The following is a 15,655-nucleotide window of genomic DNA, read 5'->3' as shown; positions in this document are numbered from 1 at the left end:
CAAGGAGTGTTGTGAACAAAGCGAATGATTTTAGAGTGTGGATCAGTACTTGGAGCTATGATGTGGTGGCCATTATAGAGACTTGGATGGATCAGGGACAGGAATGGTTACTTCAAGTGCTGGGTTTTAGATGTTTCAGAAGGGACAGGGAGAGAGGCAAAAGAGGTGGGGGTGTGGCACTTTTCATCAGTTAGTGTCACGGTTGCAGAGAATGTGAATGCCACTGAAGGATTGTTACGGAGTCTCTGTGGGTGGAGGTTAGGAACAGGAGGGGGTCAATAACTTGACTGGGTGTTTTTTTATAGGCCACTTGATAGTAATAGGGATATTGAGGAGCAGATAGGGAAACAGATCCTGGACAGGTGTAATAATAACAGAGTTGTCGTGATGGGAGATTTTAATTTCCCAAATATCAATTGTCATCTCCCTAAAGCAAAGGGTTTAGATGGAATGGGGTTTATTAGGTGTGTGCAAGAAGGTTTCTTGACACAATATGTAGATAAGCGGACAAGAGGAGAGGCTGTACTTGATTTGGTATTGGGAAATTAACCTGGTCAGTATCTGATCTCTCAGTGGGAGAGCATTTTGGAGATGGTGATCATAATTCTATCTCCTTTACAATAGCATTGGAGAGAGATAGGAACAGACAAGTTAGAAAAGTGTTTAATTGAAGTAAAGGGAATTATGAGGCTGTCAGGCAGGAAATTGGAAGCTTAAATTAGAAACAGATGTTCTCAGGGAAAAGTATGGCAGAAATGTGGCAAACGTTCAGGGGGTATTTGTGTGGAGTTCTGCGTAGGTAGGTTTCAATGAGACAGAGAAGTTATGGTAGGGTACAGGAACCATAGTGTACACAGGCTGTAATAAATCTAGTCAAGAAAAAAAGAAAAGGTTCAGAGATCTAGAAGATTATAAGGCTAATAAGAAGGAGCTTAAGAAGGAAATTAGGAGGGCCAGAAAGGGCCATGAGAAGGCCTTGGTAGGCAGGATTAAGGAAAGCCCCAAGGCAATCTACAAGTATGTGAAGAGCAAGAGGATAAGGTGTGAAAGAATAGGACCTATCAAGTGTGACAGTGGGAAAGTGTGTATGGAACCGGAGGAAATAGCAGGGATATTAATGAATACTTTGCTTCAGTATTCACTATAGAAAAGGATCTTGGTGATTGTATTGATGACTTGCAGCCGATTGAAAAGCTTGAGCAGATGGATATTAAGAAAGAGGATGTGCTGGAGTTTTTGGAAAGCATCAAGTTGGATAAGTTGCCAGGTCCGGATGAGATGTACCCCAGGCTACTGTAGGAGGCGAAGGAGGAGATTGCTGAGCCTCTGGCGATAATCTTTGCATCATCAGTGGGGATGGGAGAGGTTCCAGAGGATTGGAGGGTTGAGGTTGTTGTTCCTTTATTCAAAAAAGGGAGTAGAGATAGCCCAGGAAATTATAGACCAGTGAGTCTTACTTCAGTGGTTGGTAAGTTGATGGAGAAGATCCTGTGAGGCAGGATTTATGAACATTTGGAGAGGTATAATATGATTAGGAATAGTCAGCATGACTTTGTCAAGAACAGGTCGTGCCTTACGAGCCTGATTGAATTTTTTCAGGATGTGACTAAACACATTGATGAAGGAAGAGCCGTAGATGTAGTGTATATGGATTTCAGCAATGTATTTGATAAGGTACCCCATGCAAGGCTTACTGAGAAAGTAAGGAGGCATGAGATCCAAGGGGACGTTGCTTTGTGGATCCAGAACGAGCTTGCCCACAGAAGGCAAAGAGTGGTTGTAGATGGGTCATATTCTGCATGGAGGTCAGTCACCAGTGGAGTGTCTCAGGGATCTGTTCTGGGATCTTTAGTCTTTGTGATTTTTATAAATGACCTAGATGAGGAAGTGGAGGAATGGGTTATTAAGTTAGCTGATGACACAAAGGTTTGGGTGTTGTGGAAAGTGTGGAGGGCTGTCAGAGGTTATAGCGGGACATTGATAGGATGCAAAACTGGGCTGAGAAGCGGCAGATTATAGTATTAATGGTAAGATTCTTGGTGGTGTAGGGGATCAGAGGGATATTGGGGTCTGAGTCCATAGGACACTCAAAGCAGCTGCGCAGGTGGACTGTGCCTTCAACAACTGTGGAATTGAATTTAGGAGCTGAGAGATAACGTTGCAGCTACATAGGACCCTGGTCAGACCTCACTTTGAGTACTGTGCTCAGTTCTGGTCGCCTCACTACAGGAAAGATATGGAAGCCAGAGAGAGGGTGCAGAGGAGATTTACAACTATGTTCCCTGGATTGGGGAGCATGCCTTATGAGAATAGGTTGAGTGAACTTGGCCTTTTCTCCTTGGAGCGATGGAGGATGAGAGGTGACCTGATAGAGGTGTCTGAGATGATGAGAGGCATTGATCGTGTGGGTAATCAGCGGCTTTTTCTCAGGGCTGAAATGGTTGCCACAAGAGAACACAGGTTTAAGGTGCTGGAGAGTAGGTACAGAGGGGATGTCAGGGGTAAGATTTTTACTCAGAGTGGTGAGTGCATGGACTGGGCTGCCAGCAACGGTGGTGGAGGCAGATATGATAGGGTCTTTTAAGAGACTTTTAGATAGGTACATGGAGCTTAGTAAAATAGAGGGCTATAGGTAAGCCTAGTAATTTCTAAGGTAGGGACATGTTTGGCACAACTTTGTGGGCTGAAGAGCCTGTATTGTGGTGTAGGTTTTCTATGTTTCTATAGGCAGGACCATTCCCAAACGATATTTCTATATTTTGATGCTCTTATAGTCTGGTCAGCTGATGCAATGTATAACATTTAGTTTTTGCAAGGACACATTGTCCATGATTCATTTTAAATGAAAAATCAATTTTTGCTGATGTAAGCTTTATTTTTAATTCCATTGTTCTTTCTTTGTTCAGGCAAACATTAATGGAAGAGTGTTAGTTCAGTGCAATCTGGATGAATTGAAGAAAGAATTAAGCATGAATTTTGGTGATTGGCAGCTTTTTAGAAATATGGTATGATAACTTTATTTCAATGGTGTCAACTGTTCAAACCTGATTACACCATTACTTTGAAATCTCACATATAAAGTTGTCATTTTGTTTAATATGTTTAAAAGCTTGATAAGATAGATAGATAGATACTTTATTCATCCCCAAGGGGAAATTCAACATTTTTCCAGTGTCCCATACACTTATTGTAGCAAAACTAATTTATTAACAGTATAAATATGATACGCATCTAAAATCACCCTCCCAAAAAGCATTAATAAATAGCTTTTAAAAAGTTCTTAAATAGTTTACTAAAGTGCATTGAGTGGTAACTTAAGCTCAGTCCTAACCCCGGCACTTAACATGTCTTGCCCCTGGTGATTGAATTGTAGAGCCGAATGGCGTTTGGGAGTAATGATCTCTTCATCCTGTCCGAGGAGCATTGCATTGACAGCAACCTGCCGCTGAAGCTGCTTCTCTGTCCCTGGATGGTGCTGTGCAGAGGATGTTCAGGGTTTTCCATGATTGACTGTAGCCTACTCAGTGCCCTCTGCTCTGCCACCGATGTCATACTCTCCAGTTCTGTGCCCACAACAGAGCCCATCTTCCTTACCAGCTTATTAAGACGTGAGACGTCCCTCTTCTTAATGCTGCCTCCCCAGCACGCCACCACAAAGAAGAGGGCGCTCTCCACAACCGATAGAACATCTTCAGCATCTCACTACAAACATTGAATGACGCCAGCCTTCTGAGGAAGTACAGTCGACTCTGTGCTTTCCTGCACAGGGCATCTGTGTTGGCAGTCCAGTCTAGCTTCTCGTCTAACTGCACTCCCAGATACTTGTAGGTCTTAACCTGCTCCAAAAAGCCTGTGTTTTTAACTCCTAATCAATTCTCCCTCTTTTCACCCTATCTAGGTTTCAGTCACCCAGCTCTCTGTTGCTCATTTCCTCACTTGTATTAATCTAGCAGATACACAGGAGATTTTGCAGATGTTGAAAACCCAGTGTAACACATAAAATGCTGGAGGAACTCAGCACATCAGGTCAGATGCTGCTTAACCTGCAGGGTTCCTCCGGCATTTTGTGTCACTCTATCAGCAATGCCACTATCTTACAGCTCTTATTTTTGGTTATCACCTCTACATTGATTCCTGTAACTTTCTGAGATACCGCATTCCTGCAGTTCTGAACTCTTGCTAGTCTCCAGTTTTATTCATACCACTATTGGCAGCAGGGGCCTTAACTGTCAAAGGCCTGAGCTCTGAAATGCTGTTGCTTTAGCCCTTGCCCTCTCCCTCTCCATTCACTTTTCACCTGAAAATCCTTGTATTTGTCCAGGTTCTGTAGTATTATCTCCTATGTAATGTGATAGCAATTTTTCCTTGACATTACTGTGAATTGCCTAGGATGACTTAATATTTAAAAGTGCTGTATAGATTCACACCACTGCTCTGGCCTTCTGTTGAGTGTGTTTTAAAAACTGTGTTCTCATCTGGTATCAATTGATTTTGAGGTATTGCTCAAGATTGATAGTGGTGTTGATGGTGAAGAGGGTAATCTTTTCGATGAGATTTAATCCTAAAAAGATATGTAAGTGATATACATTGCAAGGACCTATAAGGTTAGGATATGCACAGTGAATCTTAAAACTTACTGAGAATAGAGAGAGCTTGAAGGCAGCAGCACCCATAGATAAGATGGTCAATAAAGCACTTCCGCAAACTGGAGTAGAATATAGACAATAGGTGCAGAAGTAGACCATTCGGCCCTTCGAGCCTGCACCACCATTCTGAGATCATGGCTGATCATCTACTATCAATACCCAGTTTCTGCCTTGTCCCCATATTCCTTAATTCCCCTATCCATAAGATACCTATCTAGCTCCTTCTTGAAAGTATCCAGAATTGGCCTCCACTGCCTTCTGAGGCACTGCATTCCACACCCCCACAACTCTCTGGGAAAAGAAGTTTTTCCTTAATGACCTACCCCTTATTCTTAAACCATGTCCTCTGGTACTGGACTCTTAGAGCATCTGGAACATATTTCCTGCCTCTATCTTGTCCAATCCCTTAATAATCTTATATGTTGCAATCAGATCCCCTCTCAATCTCTTTAATTCCAGCGTGTACAAGCCCAGTCTCTCTAACCTCTCTGCATAAGACAGTCTGGACATCCCAGGAATTAACCTTGTGAATCTACACTGCACTTCCTCTACAGCCAGGATGTCCTTCCTTAACCCTAAAGACCAAAACTGTACACAATACTCCAGGTGTGGTCTCACCAGGGCCCTGTACAAATGCAAAAGGACTTCCTTGCTCTTGTACTCAATTCCCTTTGTAATAAAGGCCAACATTCCATTAGCCTTCTTCACTGCCTGCTGCACTTGCTCATTCACCTTCAGTGACTGATGAACAAGGACTCCTAGATCTCTTTGTATATCTCCTTTACCTAACTCTACACCGTTCAGATAATAATCTGCCTTCCTGTTCTTACTCCCAAAGTGGATAACCTCACACTTATTCACATTAAACATCATCTGCCAAGTATCTGCCCACTCACCCAGCCTATCCAAGTCACCCTGAATTCTCCTAACATCCTCATCACATGTCTCACTGCCACCCAGCTTAGTATCATCAGCAAACTTGCTGATGTTGTTCTCAATGCCTTCATCTAAATTGTTGATGTAAATCGTAAACAGCTGTAGTCGCAATACCGAGCCCTGTGGCACTCCACTAGTCATCACCTGCCATTCCGAGAAACACCCGTTCACTGCTACCCTTTGCTTTCTATCTGCCAACCAGTTTTCTATCCATGTCAATATTTTCCCCCCAATGCCATGAGCTCTGATTTTACCCACCAATCTCCTATGTGGGACCTTATCAAATGCCTTCTGAAAATCGAGGTACACTACATCCACTGGATCTCCCTTGTCTAACTTCCTGGTTACATCCTTGAAAAACTCCAATAGATTAGTAAAGCATGATTTGCCCTTGGTAAATCCATGCTGGCTTGGCCCAATCCTATCACTGCTATCTAGATATGCCACTATTTCATCTTTAATAATGGACTCTAGCATCTTCCCCACTACTAATGTTAGGCTGACAGGACGATAGTTCTCTGTTTTCTCCCTCCCTCCTTTCTTAAAAAGTGGGATAACATAAAGTGAAAAGTAAAAATAAATTTATTATCAAAGTACATGTACATAGGTACTGTGTATATCACCATATGCTGCCCTGAGATTAATTTTCTTGTGGATATTCACAGTAAGTACTAAGAAAACAATATTGCTGTTTGTGTGCAGTTTTTCCATTAACAGCGACAGACAAACAACCAATATACAAAAGACAGCAAACTGTTGTACAGTCCTTGAAAGTGAGTCCATCGGTTGTGAAATGAGTTCAGTGTTGGGATGAGTGAAGGTATCCACTATGGTTCAGGAGCCTGATGGGTGAGAGGTAATAACTCTTGCTGAACCTGGGCCCTAAGGCTCCAGTACCTCCTTTCTGATTGCAGCAGCAAGAAGAGAGCATGGCCTAGATGGTGGAAGTCCTTCATGGATGCTGCTTTCTTGTGGCAGCACTCCTTTATAGATGTGTTCAAAGGTGAGGAGGGCTTAATCCATGATGAACTGGGCTGTATCCACTGCCTTTTGTAGGCTTTTCAAAGTTTGTCAGAGCATTAGATGATATGCCCAATCTTCATAAGCTTCTAAGAGTATAGAGGCACTGTCATGCCGCCTTTGTAATGGCATTTGCGTGCTGGACCCAGGACAGATCCTCTGAAATGATAATGCTGAGGAGTTTAAAGTTACTGAGTTTCTCCACCTTTGATGCCCTGACGAGCACTGGCTCATGGACATTTAGTTTCCTCCTCCTGTAGTCAAAATTCAGCTCTTTGGTGTTGCTGATGTTGAGTGAGAGATTGTTGTGGCAACGTTCAGCCAAATTTCAATCTCCCTCTCACCACCTTTTGATTCAGTCAACAATTGGTATCATCAAACTTAAATATGGCATTGAAACTGTACTTGGCCTCATAGTCCTAAGTATAAAGCGAGTAGAAAAGGGGGCTAAGTATACAACTTTGTGGTATCCTGTGCTGTTGGTGATTTTGGAGGAGGTGTTGCCAATCTGAACTGACTAGGGCCTGCAAGTAAGGAAATCAAGGTTTTGGTTGCACAAGGAGGTACAGTACAATATATTGTATTCCAGTAATTAAATAATTAATTGGCCTCCATTTGTTTAATCTTTTCCAAGGTGTTTGAGATGCGACATTTGGATACACAGGTACTTCAGGAGGAAATGAGAGCTGCTGGTGAAAATGTTCCAGCGCAACCTGATCGCTCTAATCTTCATGCAACCAACAGTGATTTTGCAGGAAACTCTGAAGCTCCTGGCCATTCCCCACAGGAAACCTTCAGCTTAAGTTTCAGCTTTGAGGAACTGAGAGCTGTTGATGTTGAAGAACCAGTAAGACACTCCAATTCTGGTTGGCAGGTTGGTAACAGATCAACTGTCCCTAAACTCTTGTTTTCTGATAGGAAGCAGAACAAGGCCATTTGGCGCTTTATGCCTACGTCACAGATATGTGGGCAAGAGCAAATTAGCCATGGGCGAGAGCAAATATTGTGCCTTACTTTGAGATTGGTGGCAAAGAAAAACCTGGGAACTAGATGCCAGTAAGTCTAACATCTGTGGTAAGTGGAGAGATAAGATATATGTACACCTGGAAAAACTAGTTTATTGGGGTAGTAAGCATGACTTTGTTCATGGAAGATCATGTTCTTACGAATATGATTGATTTTCTGGTCACATAATATATTTTTAAAAACTGAAGGCAGGGCTGTTGACAGAGGTTACATGGACTTCAGTAAGGTCTTTGATAAAGTTCCACGTGTTGGGCTATTTGGAAGGTTAGTTCACATAGAATCCAGGAAAAGCTGGCGAACAGACTAATTGGATACACAAATAATTTGTATAGAGCAAAAGGTGATGGTGAAAGATTGTTTCTCAGACTGGAAGCCAGGGACTAGTGGTGCACCTCAGAGTTCAGTGTGGGCCCTTTGGTTTTCATTTACCCCAACAATTTGGATAAGAATGTACAAGGCACACTAAAGTAAGTGGTATAGTGGACAATGAAACTGATTGTAAGGCAATTGGGAGATCATAATTGACTGAGTAAGTGGGCCAAGGAATGGGAAATAGAGTTTAATTTGGAGAAGTGTGTGTGGTGTTGCATTTAGGAAAGTGAAATCTGGTTAGAACTTTCACAGTGAATGGCAAGGCCTTGGGGAATGTTGTAGAGCAGGCACCTTGGAGTACATGGTTTCACTGAAAGTGGTGTTGCAGGTGGACAGGATGGTGAAGGCTTTTGGCATACCAGCTTTCAAAATCTGAGCCTTGTGTATAAAAGTTGGGAGGTCATAGTGTCATTGTACAGGAGGCTGGTGAGGCTGCATTTGGAATATTATGTATAGTTCTGGTTACTCTGCTGTATGAAAGATGTTAAACTGTAAAGAGTCATGTTCTTATTTTCTGGCAACATTGTCATAAATCTTTACTGCGCAGAATTAAAGGGAGAGGTTGGGCAGGCTAGGACTTTATTCCTTGGAGAATAGAAGACTGAGGGTGAACTTATAGAGGTGCATAAAATCATGAAAGACATAGATGCAGTGAATACAACCATCATTTTCCCAGGGCTGGAGAAACTAAACCTAGAGAGCATATGTTTGAGGTGAGAGTGATAAGATTTTATAGGAACTTGAGGGACAGTGATTTGACACAACAGGTGTTATCTATGTGGAATGAGTTGCCAGAGGAACAAAAAAGACATTTGGATAGTTACATGGTTTGGAAGGTTATGTGCTGAAGATTGGCAAATCGGACTTGCTTGGATGGGCAGCTTAGTCGGTGTGGATCAGTTGAGTTGCAAGGTCTGATTCCGTGCTGTATAATTCTCTGACCGCTGTTAGTTAAGTTATAGTTGGTTGTTTGTCTTTTGGCCAAATAATTAACTGTAATCAGTCCCTCTTGCCTAAACCTCTCATTCTTGTGAATTCCAGAGAGTACAGGGCCAGTCTGCTTTATTCATCTTCATAAGGCAATCGTTCCATTCCAAAAATTAATCTGACGAACCTTTGCAGCACTCCCTTATCACAAACATATCCTCCCTTCCTTGGGTTCAGAAGCACTAGACAAAATACCAACTGTGCTTTCACCGAAATTAAGTTTGCAATTGATGTCTACATATAGCTTCTCTTCCCAATTGTATGCTGCACCTCCTTGTCATTTTGCAGTGAGTCACGTACTAGGAACCCTTGTCACTCTTAATGTCAACACTGTTCAATCTCTTGTTATTTCAAAAGTATTCTGCCTTCTATTTTCTACCAAAATATGTGACCTCATATTTTCCACATTATACCCTTTCCCATTCACTGATCCTGTCCATATCCTCCTGAAGACTCTGTACATTCTCTTCACAATCCATTACTGGCATTGCATACTTGGATATATACCGAAGACGCAAACTGATTTAAGTTGCAAAACAAAACTATAGTGGGTGGATTTTTATGTATTGAAGTCTGATGTAATTTACATTGGTTTAATAACATTACTCGAACAGTTTCCTCCGTGGCAAAAGCTGGGAGGAGTGAATAGATTTGAGTGTCCAGGTACAGATCTTTCTAAAAGCTGGAACACAAATTTAAACAAACAAGCAAGTGAACTTTATTTACCCTAATACAAAAACATATCGTACTCTACATTCTGTAATACATTTTAATAGTTAAACATGGTGATAAATGCCCATTTGAAGATGTTTATTTCTGTAAAGTTTGAAAGAAGCTACATTGAAAGGAATAGCTTAATGCAATTATGCTGATTGGGTGGAAGTTTCGATATGCAAATAAATAATGGGCCAGGTGTTGAAGTTATGGATCTGCAGACTGCAACTCCATTTAGTGGTCACCACATTCCCTTACTTGCTGGCTTTGAATGTGGAGACCTATCTTACTGACCCAAAACACCCTGTTCTCTGGTAGCCGAGGCTTCCTGAAGCATCCCTAACAACTGAGGAACCTTGAAGCCCCATGCCTAGTTGCCGACTGTCCAGACTCTCATGGCTGAACGCAGACATGCACAATCTGTAAGAGGTGTGTATGAGACAAACCTACATTTGTTGGGTCTAATTCCTGATTGAAGGAGATTGATTATAGCTGAGTAGAAATTGGTAGGCTCTTCAGGAAAGCAACACATTGGATAAACCTCCCTTTGTTATGTCTGGAAATGAGGATTATGGTCTTAAATTAGAGGGTAAGCTATTCAGATCTGAGATGAGCAATTTTTTCACTCGGAGGACAGTAAGTATTTGGAATTCTTGACCCAAGAAGATCGTGGAGGGTGAATTGTTGGGGAAAACGCGTAGTAATGATGGACATATTCTTGAACATTAAGGGATTTTGAAGATACAGTAATGGCGCAGGAAATTGGAACTGGGGTGAATGCACACATTAAAAAGTCAACTTTGGTTGTCTCTAAATGCGCACTTTAGTTGCATTTTGTATGGTGTTCTCTGCATCTGAAATTATCTGTTTGCAGTGAAAGGATGAATTTGTACTTAACATTTTCCAGTACAGTGGATTCAGGTCAGTTAGGACAGTTCAGGACCAATTTTGGCCCAATTAAGCATTTGTCCCAATTAGCCAAAGATTCATGGAATTAGTTAAAAGGGTATAAAAAAAACCAACTAATTTTAACTAAGAAATTATGTACTTAAATGGAATACAGCACAAATTAGAACACTATCAATACTGCTAGAGTGTTATAAAGCTGTCTGTTAGTTCCTAATAGTTATTGGCGGAGGAATTCATCTAGTGTACATCTTCTTTTGACTGACTGTAAACAAACAAAATCAGCATGGTCACCTACTGTAGATAATAGACTGCCTTCATACAATACTTTCACAATGGCATCTTCCAAATCTTCTTTTTCATTATAATTTAATTTTTTGTGGTTCCCAATTTGTTGAAGTAGTGAAATTGTTTCATTTTCACTCTGGCCGTTTCTGGCATCTCTAAGCCTGACTTCTTGAAATTGCAGTGAGCAAAACCGTTCCAAATTATCTTGCTGTTTATTTCTCGTCAACTATTGGTGACAAAATCATTGAATTGGAATATATAAGTGCATGCAATTGAAACTATTTAAAAACTCCATATGGTGTAGTATCTAATGGACACTCAGGTATATACATCTGACACTAGTAATAAACTGTTTAACAACAATCTCCTGCTCCAATTAAGGAGCAGACTGTCCCAAATAAGCAAACTAATTCTGGCTATGCTCTCAGTTAGTTTTTGTTCTTTAAGAGTTTCCCTAAATAAGCAGCTGCCCTGATTAACTGATGGCTCAGTTAATCAGAATTACTCTATATGATTAAAAGTTTAAAAATGTATTTTAAATTGATATGATTATTACCATATATATATATATATATATATATTACATATTTAAACAAATGTTGATAATGAGTCTTTTTCTCTTAACTACAGCCTCAAAGGACGCCAAGTGTTTCAAGTATCAACTCTCTGGAATCTAATGGTCTCTCCAGGCTCACAGATAAGCAGCAGGCGGAGTACAGAGATGCCTACAAAGAATACATTGCACAGATGGCACAGCTAGATGGTCCATCCTGCTCCACAGCTGCCATCACTGAAGAATCTCATCTCTCTACTTCGCATAGTGCTGGTCAGTTTTTTATGGGGCAAAGCATAACAACCTTTCAGTCTAGTTCAGAACAAGATGGTGAACAGAAAGAAAACAATGACAAAAAATCCTTTACAGGAAAAAGAGAAACGATTTTGCGTGCAGGTAAGTCTTCTACAGGCGATCATGGTGATTATCCGTCTTCCACTGTTTCTACAGCTGATCCATCTCTGTTGGATCCCATTACTGAAGAAGATGAAAGGCCAGATGCCTCAACAACTAAGCTGCTGTCTAGAAAGGAATCTTCAGACAAAGTGAATATCTTCCAAGGAAACGATTTAACAATTAAGGGCTTACAGTATCGGAAACTACCCAGTGAAGAGGATGAATCAGGCCAAGAAGCAGATTACATGCCACTTCTTAAAGATGGAACAACAAAGGAGAAGAATGAAAAACAAACTAATTCTACTGATCATGCAAATGCTGCTGTTAAATCCCTGATCAAATCAAAGGAATATCTGTCTGATGCTATGCTTGACAAAAAGGATTCATCAGACTCTGGGGTTAGATCCAGTGAGAGTTCACCAAATCACTCACTCCGTGATGAAACAGAAGACAGCCAGTTGGAGAAAACAAATTTGATTGAATTGGAGGATGATCCATCCAAAGATAAGCGAGGTATTCCAAACAGTCTAAGTGGCCTACAAGACCCAAGTGTTGCTCGTATGTCTATCTGTTCTGAGGATAAGAAGAGCCCCACTGGTTCAACCTCTGAATGCAGTCTGTTAGCCAGCAGTCCTGAGGAAAACTGGCCTGTATCTCACAAAGCATATAATGTAACCAACCTGAACAGAACAGCAAGCACAGAGACCCTGAATAACAACAGCAATGCTTCTAGGTTGCAGAATGCAGATGAAAATGAGACAAAAGAATATTTGGAAACGGCTGGTGACCCTGAGCACTTGGGTAAAAATGCATCGCAAGTTGTCCATCCTACACCAGGCTCTGCAATGAATAAAGCACCAGTCCAGAATGATATGTATTCAGCTTCATTCAAGAATGACAACCTGCGAGGGCTAGGTATGAAGCGGTGCCTTGCTTCCAAAGTTCCTTCAAATTTTATTAAGCACACAAAGAGTAGCACCTCATCTGAGCTACATGTAGTTAGTCCCAGTGATTCCTATGGAGAAGAACGGGAGAGCATCCTGTAAAAGAAACGGTGATCTGTCAAAACCTCAAGTTTGATAAATGGAAAGCATTTTGTTGCATTGTCAAGTATTCCATGTTTGGCTTTTATTTTTCATAATGCACTTTTCTTAGTTTGTTTTAGAACATACCTCAAATCAAGTACTAGATTAATTCTATCAAGGGAGTATTATGTGTAGTGGTAATATATTGAATAATATTGTTTACTGTTTTGTGTGTGTGTGTGTGTATATGAGTATTGTGATTCGGAGTTAAACTATTCTTGTGAATGTAAAGCTGGTATATCTTAATGTCATTTCAGAGTGTAAAATGTGGTCAGTATTTATTGCCATGTGTATTCAAATATATATGAAAATTTACTGCTGTAACTTGTGCTTGTGTTGCTTGTATGAATCCTCTTGATTTTAGATGTATGTATCTCACAGTTGAATAGTATCTGGTTTGTGCCTTTTGACAGTGGAGGCTTTTGTATTTTCAATAAAGATGGTAATGTTAATATTTAATGGCTTAGTGACAAAGTTGCCTATTATATTGAATTGCTATTGGTTGATCTTCTAAAAGCTTTTGTCTTTTGTGTATATGTTGAAATAAACAGTTAAGGTGGTAATATTTTGTCTAGTTTATTTTGGCTCTCCAATAAATGAGCTATGAATTTTCCAGTATATTCTGACGCCTGTTGGAATGATAGACAGGCTATCAACCACCAATTTACACTATTTTGGTTTTATTCTCCTCTTATCCTCATTAATGTACACCCCCCCCCCCACACCCCCTGATTCTGCCACTCACCAGTGCACTAGTGGCAATTTACAGCAAGCAATTAACCTAGCAAACTGTACACCTTTGCATGTGGGAAGAAAGCTAAGTACCCAGAAGAAATCCACACAGTGCTCCACACCACAGCCTTTTCTCTCTAGGGCAATGTTACCATATTTCATTGCCCTGGTGAGACATTTTTGACCATAATGGAACTGAGGCAATTGTCAGGCCAATTTGGGTAACAGTTAACTGATTCAGCTCTAGAGTCAGTTTATAAATCAGGATGGTAAAGATGACAGACTTCCCTGAAGATCATTAGTTAACAATATGGACTTTTACAGTATCTGTGGTAGTTTATTAATTGCCATTTCTGAAACTGGTCTATATTCAACAGCTGTCGTGGGACTTGAACTTTTTGGATTGTTAGGGTAGAAATTTGGCCATTGGATTGTTAGTGTGGTAACTTGTATGCGTTCTTTGTACAATGGGGGGTTGAATGTTGTTAAGAACATAAAGCCAACAAATGTTTTTAGAGGTTATTTGTACACTATGATGTTTTAACACTCTTGAGGCAAGCAGCTGGAATAAATGTCACAGACAAATGGATATTTCTGCAAAGGTCTTCTTGTAGTAACTTCACATTAGTTATACTGTTGTGGAACACTGCCTTAAATAAACGTCGGAATCACAGGGAGATGGTAGACCGTAAGATAATAGTTAATCAGAGTTTTACTATAGTTAGTGTGAGAATCTGCATCTTAAGTACACTCAAGTACTGATGTTCTTTTTAACTACCTGATGTCTCAAGTCCTAAAGCATTGGAATTTTCTTATTCCCAAATTTAAAATGAACTGTTCAACTTTGGAAATACTACTAGAAGTAACCTGGGCAAACAAGCAAATTATCATGAAGTTGACCATAGAAAAGAAGACAAGGATGATCATGTTACAGGATGCATAGTAGATTGCCCAAGAGAATCCGTTAACTGGTGTGGGTAGGTGAGATTTCCGTGCTTGGTATTCCATAAATAACTTACAGAATATGAGAATAAATAGGCATAAAGTTAAAGCTGCTGCTCAACTGGAAATTTGCTAATTAGATTTTTGGAGCTTTTCATCTATGGTGGAAGTTTTTGAAATGATTTAAAGGGATCTGTATAAAAGCCCTTGCTTTTGTGTCTTTGTTTACTGTTCAGCAGAACTCGGCTTTTCTGGGATGGTTGGACACGTGATGGGAGGAAGATGAATTACTCCATCAGCTTGGAAACGTGAGAGACTGCAGAACTGGACACAACCATCATCCTTATTTTAAATTATTAGCCATGCAAGAGAAGTGCAAATACAAGTGGTTTTAGTGTGCATAAGCACACAACCCATTTAGTATTTAAGCCTCTAAGTTTGATGCACATCAGCTTAGGTTATCACTTATATTTTTGATTCAACTTCAGCCTATCTAATACTTTGAAATTTGACCTCTAAAATTTGAACCTTGATTTGTTCTCTGTGAGTACAGATTGGTTTTAGTTGATGCTTAACCACTAAGCACCAGAAATTATTTATAAATTAGTTCCAAATGTAAATCATTAGCAAGAATCAGTGTCATGAAACAGTCTTTGGCATTGTGACAAAAAAGCCTTTTTTCCTTTTAAGACTTCTGATTTAAAACTTCAGGATTTGGGGGAATTTCAGGACTTTGGGTCTTCATTATTGCTGAGTCGAAGATGTATGAATCATATCTAACATCGCTTGTGACTTGGAAGAGATACATCCCCATTATATTACTGAGCTTGTCCTTGTAGGTATAGAATTTAGGTTTGGGGGATCCTGCCAACGTTAAATCGATAAATTGGTGAATTTTGCCTTGTAACTTTAATGTATTCTGTCACTGGGGCTAACAGTAATGGGATGACACATAGCACAGATCATACAGAAAGCTAGATGGTATGCAGTTTTCTTTGTCAATTTCTGGCTGCAACTTTTGAAGCAATTAATAGATGTGCTGTATCATCTTG

General features: G+C 40.3%; 1 protein-coding gene across 2 annotated transcripts in view; it reads left to right on the top strand.

Moving 5' to 3' along the window:
• The window catches only part of LOC132400696 (kinase D-interacting substrate of 220 kDa-like), a 95,492-nt gene extending 82,000 nt beyond the window's left edge, over positions 1-13,492 (top strand). Inside the window, exons 28-31 of one of the 2 annotated variants that reach the window (XM_059981928.1) lie at positions 2,907-3,005; positions 7,237-7,476; positions 11,526-11,721; positions 11,899-13,492. In XM_059981928.1, coding sequence (XP_059837911.1) covers positions 2,907-3,005; positions 7,237-7,476; positions 11,526-11,721; positions 11,899-12,890 — 1,527 coding nt within the window. In that variant the 3' untranslated portion in view covers positions 12,891-13,492. Of the gene's footprint in view, positions 1-2,906; positions 3,006-7,236; positions 7,477-11,525 lie in introns of both variants that reach the window. The other variant, XM_059981927.1, reaches the window with a different exon arrangement.
• Positions 13,493-15,655: the final 2,163 nt, after the last annotated feature.

This window comes from Hypanus sabinus, chromosome 10 (genome assembly GCF_030144855.1).
Source record: "Hypanus sabinus isolate sHypSab1 chromosome 10, sHypSab1.hap1, whole genome shotgun sequence".
Classification (NCBI taxonomy): domain Eukaryota; kingdom Metazoa; phylum Chordata; class Chondrichthyes; order Myliobatiformes; family Dasyatidae; genus Hypanus; species Hypanus sabinus.
This window is presented reverse-complemented; position numbering and strand designations above follow the sequence as displayed.